The 11,331-nt window shown below is 47.3% G+C and overlaps 1 protein-coding gene across 1 annotated transcript in view; it reads right to left on the reverse strand.

The window, feature by feature from the left end:
- The window catches only part of TMEM154 (transmembrane protein 154), a 44,718-nt gene extending 36,728 nt beyond the window's left edge, over nucleotides 1–7,990 (reverse strand). Inside the window, exon 1 of the mRNA XM_009893764.1 lies at nucleotides 7,861–7,990. Within this exon, the coding sequence (XP_009892066.1) occupies nucleotides 7,861–7,990 (130 nt within the window). The remainder of the gene's footprint in view (nucleotides 1–7,860) is intronic.
- Nucleotides 7,991–11,331: the final 3,341 nt, after the last annotated feature.

Below are 11,331 nucleotides of genomic sequence, written 5' to 3' on the forward strand. Positions count from 1 at the left end.
CTTAGCATTTTAAATGCTTTTGTAAACACATTAATCTTCATAATGGCCCTGAGAGATGAGCAGTTATCATCCCATTTTACAAATGAGAAATCAGAAGGACAGGGATGCTGTCCTTCCCAGGGACGCCAAGTGAGAGAGGAAAACTGGGATTAGAGCGCTATCTCTTGCTTAATCCACTCTGCAGCATCTCCTCTCCTGTCAGATTTGTCTCGAAGAGGAGATGAGTATCTCGTGAGACTGTATTCCAGGAAACCTAATTTCAAATGAATAAAATTATTTGAGTGTGACAGCAGTGATTTATCTAGATTTTTATGCCGCACTTATCACTCAGGCACCTGATTGTTTCATCCTTTCCTAAAAACTAGTACAGGATTTTAATACTTAATAAATAATAGCTGATACTCGAATATAGTATTTAATACTGCAAAGCACACCAGACTCTTTCACCACAACATGACAATGAAAATGTTAGCTCTTCAGTGGCAAAGCATTTCATATCCATAGTCTCCCTGTTGCTTTCTTCTGTATTTAGTATTTCAGTCAAGAGCAAAACATGATCTCTGCCTCCCCTGCAGGTAATGACCCCTTACGCATGTGCTCCTCCACTCCTCCCCGTGATCTGTTGGCTGTCCTTAATCCTGTCGCAGAGGACGGGAGGGAGAGCTCCTCTCCCTTATTTGTTTGGCCACTTGACTTTTCTTTCCTGGCGTAGTTTATAGTCCCCAGTGCCTGCTGCCGCTCCATTTCAATTGCCACGAGAGGTATCGCAAGAGACGTCTGCACTGCAGACCGCGGAGTGATGGACCGTGCCGCTGGACCACCACAGCCTCACCAAACCACGTCAATGACCTTGCTTCATTTTCTTCCTCTAGCCATCGCCCTTGAAACCCGTCATCTGCCACATTTGATATATTGACAAGGACAAGCCCATTGCTTAAAACAGTACAAATGGGAAAGGATGTGGGGTAAATACCTTGTTTCTCATTTGCTCTTAGAGCTAAAATGGATTTTTCAAATGTCTAAAGCATGGTGTGACTTTAAAGCAAAAGCAGTCACACCTCATTAACTGCAGGGCTAAACTTTCAGCTGCAGTGTATGCGGTGCTTGATTGCCAAGAGAGACACTTCCAGTGTCTCTGGTACTTTTTATTTGCCTGGTTTTGAGCTATGAAGGAGATTTCAAATAATTTGTCTCTGTGTGAAATAGAATTACCTTTTCTAGTCTCTGGGCAAAGAAAATGGCAAATCACAGGGAGTGACCTTGCTGCCACATATTTTTGTTCACTTTGCATAATTCCAGGGACAAAACAGCATCTCTTCTGCGAACACCATTTCCTCTTACAGAGATCTTTTCTCCGAGTGAATTAAATACGTCTTTCAGCAGAAGGACAGCCAATTGCACAATGTTCTTTGCAAGGATATTGCTCTTATTTCCTGTGTTTCACCTGCTGCCTCGACACATTTCCCTTCAGCAGTTCTGCCCATCACCTCTGAGGACCAGAGCTCAGACCGAAGGGATGTCCTGCTTGTCACACAGGGGCTGCTCTCACTCTCGGGCCACCACACATCACATTTTTTACACCATGAGAAAATCACAGTTTGCACCTCGGTGGGCCTGATGGCTTGCACCAAGGAAGGATTCCTACTGCCAGCCTGGCAAGGAGGGACAGACTTAGGCCTCCTGGTGCAGGCACAGTGCTTGCCGCAGCTGGCTGCCCAGGCCGTATGAGCCCCACGTGGTTGGTCCCAAGGTAGTTGTTGGTTTTCACAGTGTTTCAGCTTAAAGTGCTCAACATAGTGGGCAGGCTGTGTTGCAGCTGGCCCCGGTGGCTGTTTTGTAGCGTGAATGAAAGCTGGACATTGCAAAGTCTGGAGCAGGGCAGAAGAGCACCTCAAAGTCGGATATTTTGTGAGGAGATGCTATTCAAATATTTTCTCCGTGCCTGGAGGGAGCCAGATTTACAGTGGTCAGTCATATCATGAACTGTCTTGTCAGCTATGCTTGTGTTTCATCTTGCAGAGATCATAGAATCATAGAATAGTTTGGCTTTGAAGGGACCTTTAAAGGTCATCTAGTCCAACCTCCCCTGCAATGAGCAGGGACATCTTCAACTAGATCAGGTGGCTCAGAGCCCCGTCCAACCTGACCTTGAATGTTTCCAGGGATGGGGCATCTACCACCTCTCTGGGCAACCTGTGCCAGTGTTTCACCACCCTCATTGTAAAAAATTTATTCCTTATATTTAGTGTAAATCTTCCCTCTTTTAGTTTAAAGACATTGCCCCTTGTCCTATCGCAACAGACCCTGCTAAAAAGTTTGTCCCAATCTTCTTTCCTGTAGGCCCCCTTTAAGTACTGAAAGGTCACACTAAGGTCTCCCTGGAGCCTTCTCTTCTCCAGGCTGAACAACCCCAACTCTCTCAGCCCGTCTTCATAGGAGAGGTGCTCCAGCCCTCTGATCATCTTTGTGGCCCTCCTCTGGACCTGCTGCAACAAGTTCATGTCTTTCCTGTGCTGAGGGCCCCAGATCTGGACGCAGTACTCCAGGTGGGGTCTCTCCAGAGCAGAGCAGAGGGGCAGAATCACATCACTCGACCTGCTGGCCACACTTAAAGGTTAAAATAAAATAAAGAAGCATCCTCCCACCATGGTCATCTTGGGCAAAGGAAAGCACAGAGTGATCCGTGGAAATGAGCTGCACACATTTGCCAGGGTCAAAGCGAATCACTGCCACCAAGGCTGAGGTTCACTTCCTCTGAAAGGGAGCCTGATGATAACATAACATACATTCAGGGTGAAAAAACAAGGCCAACTGAACAAAACAAGGAACAAGGCACATTTGACCATGTAGGTACCTCCTTGACTTTGCAGAGCACCTGCCCTTCCTCTTGCTGAGTTCAGCCTTGTGCTTTTGGCCACGGTCTGACATCTGTACTTGGCCCTCTGCAGATCTCAGCCAAGGAGCAGGTACTCACAAAACAACTGCATCAGCTTCAGCTTTGTCTGGACTGCCTGGGACATGAGCGCTGGCGACTTCTCCCCATGTCAAGGGATGTGGTCCCACAGCTTCAGCCCAGCCCTTATTGCCACTTCCCACGCTTTCAAGGGCAGAAGGGAGAGGGGCTGGCATGCAGCTGCGTCCCACCTTTATGGGGAGCTGGGCACAGCTGGAACTGGAAGCTAAGAAGCTGGAGCTGGAAGCTAAGAAGTCCTCAGGTTCCCACCACTGATGTATTAGAGGATCTAGTCCTCAGGGGACCAAAATGCCCGAGCAAGCGCAAGTGGCTCAAAAAAGGTTCCATTACAGTTCTTACGAATTACAAAAAGGCTATGTCCCTCTATGCAGATACCATGGAGTAAGATATTATTCAGTCTGTTGTGCTTTAAAAATATGCTCAGATTACTGATGGACTTTGTGTGAGTTTTGGAGGTGCTCGCAAGGCTGCCTTTCAAGGGAGACAGGGGGAGTTGAATATACCGAGCAGCTTCATAGACTAGAGTCCAAACAACTGCATCTCAAACAAACAAACAAACAACATTTCTGTTGTTGCAGCATTTCTTCCTCTGAGGCTTGTGCTGTAGCACTTGGAGGTGGCGATGTGAGCTTCTTGATGAAGTAAGTGGGCAAACAGGTTTCTGATTTTGGTTGGATGTGAGGCAAAGGGAAATAGCCAGCAGACAGCACATTCGGTTCTGCTGTAAATCATCGGTCTCCCTCCTGCCTTCTCATCAGACTTGAGGATTGGGGTCTCTGAAGGGAATTTTTCAAATTACACTACAGTACCTACTTACAGAAGAAAAAGGGGCGGGATAGAGGAAAAGCAAGAGCTAAATCAATGGTGTAGTCAAGCTCATTAATTTGAAAGGGAATTTTCTATTTCTCCAAACCTTCCTATAAGCTATAAAAATGCAGCGAAAGGAAGGCTCACAAGCGGGTGACAAAACAAGAAAAGGCTATAAAGCTGTGCATACTGGAGTAAAGTTACCACATCCTATACGACTCTGCTCCATACACGCATTCCTTCTGGTGGTATAGTCACACGACTCCACGTGGTGCGTATGATCCTCTCTCCTATTGCTTGACTCACCCCTGTTCTGTTCCTCTCGCTGCGTTTCACGCTGCTGTAAGAAGGGCCGTTCCCTGCCGTGGCCGGGGCTGCCCCAGCTGCCTGTTAAAAAAAAGTCTGGCTAGAAGAGGAATCCATAAAGCCCGCAGGCTAGCTGTCGGGCGCACACGCTCTCCCGATGAGGCGGCACAAACATTTCAGGATGGCTAATCTGCAGACAAGATCCTATTAAAATGGGGTGCTTAGAAAGTGTTATCTAGGTATAACCTGAAAGAGGAAACAACTGAGTTCATTTCTAGATGATGGAAACTGCTTCCTCCTCACTGTACTTCCATCCAGCTGAAGTGCTGCCTTAACTGCCGGTGTTGCAAATTCAGTCACGCATCTTAGAGTCAAACTGTGAACCCACGGTCTCATTTCTTACCCCCAGTACTATTGGTTTTCCAGACGAATTCACACATTTAGTTGCATCTACTTAATCTCATGGCCTTCCAGTTCTGCCTCAGTGATACCCGTATGACCTCACTGTGATGTGAATCTCTCAGTGCTCCTTGCTCACAGGAGGACCATGAAATTAAAGATGCAAAAGCTCCGGAGGCTCTCTGGCTGTCATAAAATCTCTTGAGGGAACACAGCCTGGGGTCAGTGGCTGAAATTAAGTATACAATACTGCAGATGTAAAGGAGAGATTTTTCTGAAATGCCCCTGAAGCACTTGAATAGAACACAGTGGAAGTTTGTGTGTGTGGATAGACGGGATGAATAGGAGTAAATAGGTACAAGGAATTGATGTGTTCAGTAGAAAGGGTTTTTCATCTGCACTTTAGGGGTCTGCACTTTGGAAAGAGAGGATGTAACAAGTCTGTATTTCCTATATTGTTGCTTTGCTAGAAAATTGTAACAGGCAATCCTGATGCGTTCAAACCCATTCCCGAGTTCATTACTGTAGGGGGGAACAGGTCAAAAATATCACTCCCTTAGAGACCTTGGCTTTGTAGGGGACTTTACCTAAAAGGCACTTCTCTGCCAAAGAGAGAACTGCTGCCTCCGCTTACGGCACAAGCTGCTGAATATCTGGATCTTTGATAGCAGCATTTCTTTGAATGACAGCTCAAAACAGTAGCACAGAGACACAGCCAAATCAAAGCACTACCTGCAACCATCCCAATTCTTCAACTTAACAACTTTACATGCTTTACTGCTCCTCTCCCTCACGCATTTTCTTGCTCCCCACATCAGACCACTTACACTGCAATTTCCCATGTGTTTCACCAAGCACAGGGGGAGATCGCGTACCCTGGGAAATGCCCATAGGGTCAGAGCCTTTTCCTATAAGCTATAGTAAGGGCCTTAATACTTGTTCCTAGGGTCAGCACATACCTAGGTAGGTTTTTAGGGCTGCTGCGAGGCTGAGCAGTGACCACCACCACCCAGAGCAGGGAGGGCCACTGCTGGCCCTCAGCAGGTCACCAGCAGGGCTTGCTGCCTGGATAAAGCAAGGGGATGGGCATGGGGAAGGGGACTGGTGCAAACCCCATGTCCCCTCAGTGTGGAGCTGGGAGAGGGCCGGCACCCAGTGCTGAGACCTCAGGCACACTCTTAGAGTTTCCAGCTTAGAGTAATTGTAGCATAGCCGGGAGAAACCCGTCTGTTAATCACAATCCAAATGGCAAGGCCTGGGTTTTACAAGGCTCCAGCAAGGTATGGGAACAGAACTTATAAAGGCTTCAATCTGTCTATGCTGCAAGATTTAATCATACTCCTATCACCTATTTTGTAAGTGGTTTCTAGACAGTAGAGGTGAGACCTGGGAGATCCCCAAGAGCTTCTACTCCTCTTCTCCAGCAGACCACTTTAAAGGTGAGAACTGTGTCTGGGACTGTAGGAAAAAAGCTCCTTTAAAGGCCCTGTCCTGTTGATCTGTAAGCAAGCAGGGGTGACAGCAAAGGATGCCCCCGGCTGGCTGCCCTCAGCAGAGGAGTCCCAACCCACCAGTGCCTATGGGGTATATATGCCTCTACATAAACTCTTCTCCTTCCAGTTCAATTTCTCCCCTGAGGCCCAAGTTCACAACTTCCCCCCTCCCACCCTTGCAGTCAGAGTAAGCCGCAAGTACATTTTGGGGCTAGTTACACAAGCAAAAGCCACCTTTGTGTGGGGAGCAAGGGTCCCTGCTCTTCCCTGGGCAGGTGCTCTCCTCCCTTTCCCCCAGCAGCTGGGGGCTGGCTCAGGAGAGCCCGGGCTGAGAGCAGTCGGGGAGAGCTCTGGCAGGACTGACTCACTCCCATGGAGGAACCGTTCCAAAATCAACCAGAATTTAAACGTGGACCTACTGGTAGGAAGCCTCTAAAGGCAGTGGGGATTAGGTGGGGGCATCTAGTAGGTGACATCTGCCTGGTGCTTTGTGCAGCGCTGTAATGCCCACTGGAAAGAAGGGCAGGGGTGCCTAGCTGTGGGCTGGGGGGTCAGGGACTAAGGCGTCCCACTGCCCTGTGGAGATTGGTGATGAAATACTAGCGATCGCTACACTGCAAATGAGCTGAGGAAGCTGGAGCCTGATCACTGTGTTGCTCGCATCGCACCCCTCCGTTTCCCCGGGACCTCCGTTTTGCTCTATCCATAGCGGGATTTTTTCCTCTGATCACTTTGATTCCGAGCTACCTTCAACACTTACATCATATTTTCCTAACATGTCTGTAACACAGCAGGGCTGTAGTAATGCAGACAAGACCAAATTATTTTATACCTTGCTTAGCTCACTCTTACAGCCAAGCAAGACGCTTAACTGTGAGCGGCTCAGCAGCACGCTGGGAGCCCGCAACCCAGTTTTACACCCTGCTTATAGTGCTGTTTTTCAGCAAAAAAAATACCCATGTCAAACCACTTATTTCACCAATGCATTTTAAAACCTTAACAGAAGAACTCCAGTGATATCTGAGAGTGACCATCCTCTCTCCCTGATTTCTGGAGAGCTCCCGCTCGCTACCGCAGCACAGCGTCAGCAAACACTTCTCGTCCATACTGAGGCATTTCAGCATTGATTTGTTTGACACCAAAAGGCATATAAACACCACCTGGCAAGGTTTTCCTAAAAGAGCTGCCCGTCTTGCGCAGTCACTGGCTGCTGAAATGCCAGTGGAACAAACTACCTCCTGCGAACGGGGTGAGAGCCTCTGCAGCGACTCACCAGCACTTCAGCATTTTGTCACACGTGGCTTTTACGCTTGTGGTTCTTCCCTTTAGAAGGTCAGGACCTAAACCCACAGTGCCGACCACTTTGTTCTGCAGCCGAGAATTCAAAATATTTGTCTCCGGAACTGGCTGCTCTTTTGTTAAACCGGTTTCAGTGCACCGGGACTACGGAAATCAGCAGTCGGCTTTTGAATGGAAGCGGTGCTCCGTCTTTAACTTTACTATTAAATGCTGAAAGTATGGGTGTGGGGTTAAAAAAGTACAACAAATCATTAAAATTAGAGCCAAAATGCCTGGTGGGCCAGCACGGAAACTCCGGTTCCCTTCACACCAGCAATTTAGGAAATTAGGCAGGAATTGTAGGATTCAGTTGCTGCCGTTTGGGGTTAGGTCTAAGGAAAAAAAGTCAAAGCTTAGAGAAAGACAGGCAGCTGAAAACAAGAGAGGGTGAGCACAGCTAAAACAAGCGGGAGCAAGTCCCCGCAGATCTTCTCCTTGCGCTCAGCTGGGAGGGTGTGTTGCCCTCCGACTCGGTCCCATCGCTGCGGGTGCGAAACGCGGTCCCAACCTCGGAAGGCAAAAGAAAGGTGCTCTCTTACTCACCGTTGCCGGCAGATCCTCCAGCCAGCGACAAGGCAGAAAGCAGGGCGAGGAAGTTTTGCTTTCGCATGCTGCCTCGGCGGCGCTGCCACCTGAGGGGCGCTGGGGGCTGGCTCCTGCTGCACCCGAACATTGACGTTTCCTGTTTCCTGCCGGGGTGCATCTGAGCCGCATTTCTGCAGGAGATGGACTCTCTTTGATGGGTTTTAGGAAGTGATGTAATTCCGTCTGGGCCTGTCAAGCGAGCAACGATTGCAAAAGAAAGAAGAAGAAAGAAAAAAAAAAAGAAGTTGCTCTTCCAGCACTAACTCGGCTGAAGCACCTTTAGGCTGTAGGTGAGCGAGATCCTCCACTCTTCTGCTTTTTGGGCTCCCGACTTTGCTACCATCTCCCTCCATCAACATGCAGTGTCACGGGATGAACATCACACAAATAGAAATCTGACACAAAAAGTCACTTATGTGTGTTAGCAGGAAGGTTTTAGGTTGCTTTCCAGGGTAGTTGAGCAAGCAGATTTCAGTAGTGCCTCCCCCCGGCCTTGGTTTCCAAGCTGTCGTCCTCGCCCCAGCGTGGTGGGACACTGCATGCATTTGTGATCCCAAAAGCTGACCCCGCCAAGCGAGGGTCTCTCCAGCAAACGGGAAGAGTGGCTGCTTCACTCAGCAGCCTGTAACTGAGTATTTTGGGCTGGTTTGAGCTGGGAAGAGGAAAAGGCAGTAAACCACATCTTTTTTTGTTAGGAGCAGGTGGCTTAGCTGGAAAGTACTTAGACATCAGCGTGACGATGGCTGCAGATGACAGGGGTCGGAAGGTCTTGAGCCTCACCAGGATACACTGCTTAGCATGGAGGTCCGTGGTGCCATGGTTGATGGAGGTGGCAAGGGGACAGGTAACTCCTGCCTCCCTTCCTCCTTCCTTCTGACTTTCGCTCTCCCCTGGTGGTCTCTGGCTGGGGGTGCAGACTGTGGGACACGGCTGTGCCCCCCGTCCCCGCTGCCGTGTCCTCTTCACCCACTGCCCCAACCTCGTGCCCACCTCACTCAGAAACACATGAGGGTTCACCAGGAGCTTCTACCTATCGCCTGTCACTGGATAAGAGCAATGGAGGAGCTCAAAGTTAAAACCAGTATTTTCAATCTTCTGGCTATATGGGTTGGGCGTAGCCAGGGCTCAGAATTTTGACCTGGCTCTAAACCATACCTGTCCCCAAGCAGGGAGGGTGGTTGGATCATGGGTTTGGTTTGTTCCGCTGTACAAATATGTACTACATCTGAAATGTATCCCTCTGAGTCCAGGAGAGTCTGCACCCCAGATTTTACTCTGGAGCATCCCAAGTTTGAGCCATTTTAAATACGTGTATAAATTTTTCCAGTAATAAACTGCGAAGAAGGGATGTATGCTGCCTGTGTAGCAGCATCACAGTACTCCCTCTAGACATTAGTCACTGTCAAAAACTGATTTCTGATGAATTAGTTGAAGCTGGCAACGGTGAATCTTTCTGTTCAGATCAGTGGGAGCTGCTGAAGTGACCAATTGTTGCTCTCCTTCTGCAGCACACTTATGCACACACATTTCACTTAACACACTGATGCTTTTATAGGTCATCAGTTATAGTTTCTTAGCTTCAGTAGCTGAGAAATAGGTCAGTGATTCATTTAATGGCCAGCTTGTTAATAGATTTAAAACAGTTGAATGATTTGGTTAACTAAAAATCTGAACTGGTTGCTTAGTATTGCAATGTATGTTTAAGAACTTCATAAAACAGTGGGGAAAAATAGCAAAGCAAAGTTACAACAATGCAGCTACAGATAGAAGATAAAGAGGTGCTCTGAGTTATGAAACCACTGACTGACTAATTAAATATTTCTAGGAGATATTCTTTAATACGACGTCATAGCCATACATGATAATACTTACCAGACAGAAGTGTTAGAGGTGAGACTTGTGATTGCTTTTAAGATTTTCCCGTTAAGGAATTACAGAAGTTCCAAATATTAGTAATACTGTTTAATTGATATAGACACTTTCAATTATGAAAGTACAGAAATGGAGGCTACCCAGGCATCTCCTATATGCTCAGAGGTGCCGTGGCTTTGTCTAGTCTGGCAATGGGAAAACCGATAATCAGCCATTGGGGCAGCACGGGAAAGGACTGTCTGTGTTTTGATGAGCATAGACTCAGGTCCTAAGGCTGTTACTATTGTCCAGCCTCAGCTTTTCTGTAGCTTTAGTCAATAGTAGGCAAAGTCATGCTTTTTAACTGTATTTTTATCTGTCATTGATTTAATGCATAAAGGATGTGTCATCCTCCTTGCCATTTCTTCCCCATCTTCTTCCCGGGTTTGCCGCTCTCAGTCTTTCCAATACCACATGGGCTACAAACAGTTTCTCTTGGTTTGTCCTGCCCTGTGTTTTTGGCTGTTTTGACCCATTCTGTAGACTTAGCCCAACTCACTCATCCCTTACTAAAACATAAACCCAGATAAAAAGACTGGAAGGGAAAAGAGGAAAGGACTTGTTATTTTTGCTTTGCATCTTTGCTGCATTTTATCTCCTCTCTCTAATGTACAAGACTGTATCCTTTCCTCTTTTCCCTTCCAGTCTGTCTCTATAGGCAGTAGCATTTCCCACTCGGATTCCCATCAACTACTTTTGACACACGTTTGGCTAACAACTCGTTGCTGCCCCTTGCGACCAAGACAGCTACCCACCGGTGTGTACCCATTAATGATTTCTAAGGCAAATTAAGGAAACGTGACTTCGTGCCACATCCGATTTTAATTAAGACTTTAGAGTGATACAAAGGCAGCTTGATGCGCATTTGACTATTTTATTTTTAAAAAAGAATTGTAGAGAAAGAGGAACGAGGTATTTTGGATGTTGATGAATCGGACTGTCACAGAAGGGCAGCTACCTCAGTCCATCCCCACCAGCGCCATGATCATGCTCCCCTGAAGCACCCCCAGTGGGCTCCCTTTTGGCTGTGTGGGAAGTCAGGTTAGTACCTTCGCTTCAGCCACCATCTTCAGCCACATGCTTCTCTCTCCACAGTACAAATATGGAAACCAAAAGCTATAGTGACAACCTTGCCGCAAAACAAACGCGTGCTTTTGGAAACGCAGGTGGCTTCAGTCACAGATGATTTTTGTAAGAGGGGTGGATTGTATTTGATAATTTCATAGGCCTTAGTGTATTCATGAGGATCCATAATGCACCTTAGCAAAAGGAAATGTCTTTTCACAGATGAGACAACTAAGGTTCCTGGGTGTTTTCAGCGTATGTTACCCAACTGGAAACATCTGTGCATGCTTTCAGTACTGTTTCTTTGATTTTTATGTTATAAAGGGCATTTCTGACTGCCTAGCTGGCTGTTTGCTAACGTTGTTCCCTAATCAGAGAAAGGTTTGCATCACTGAGATTACAGGATGTCATCAGCATGACATTTTCAGAAAAACAGAAATGTTTTGTAACGCT

Source organism: Charadrius vociferus, unplaced genomic scaffold (assembly GCF_000708025.1).
Source record: "Charadrius vociferus isolate BGI_N301 unplaced genomic scaffold, ASM70802v2 scaffold59, whole genome shotgun sequence".
Classification (NCBI taxonomy): Eukaryota; Metazoa; Chordata; class Aves; order Charadriiformes; family Charadriidae; genus Charadrius; species Charadrius vociferus.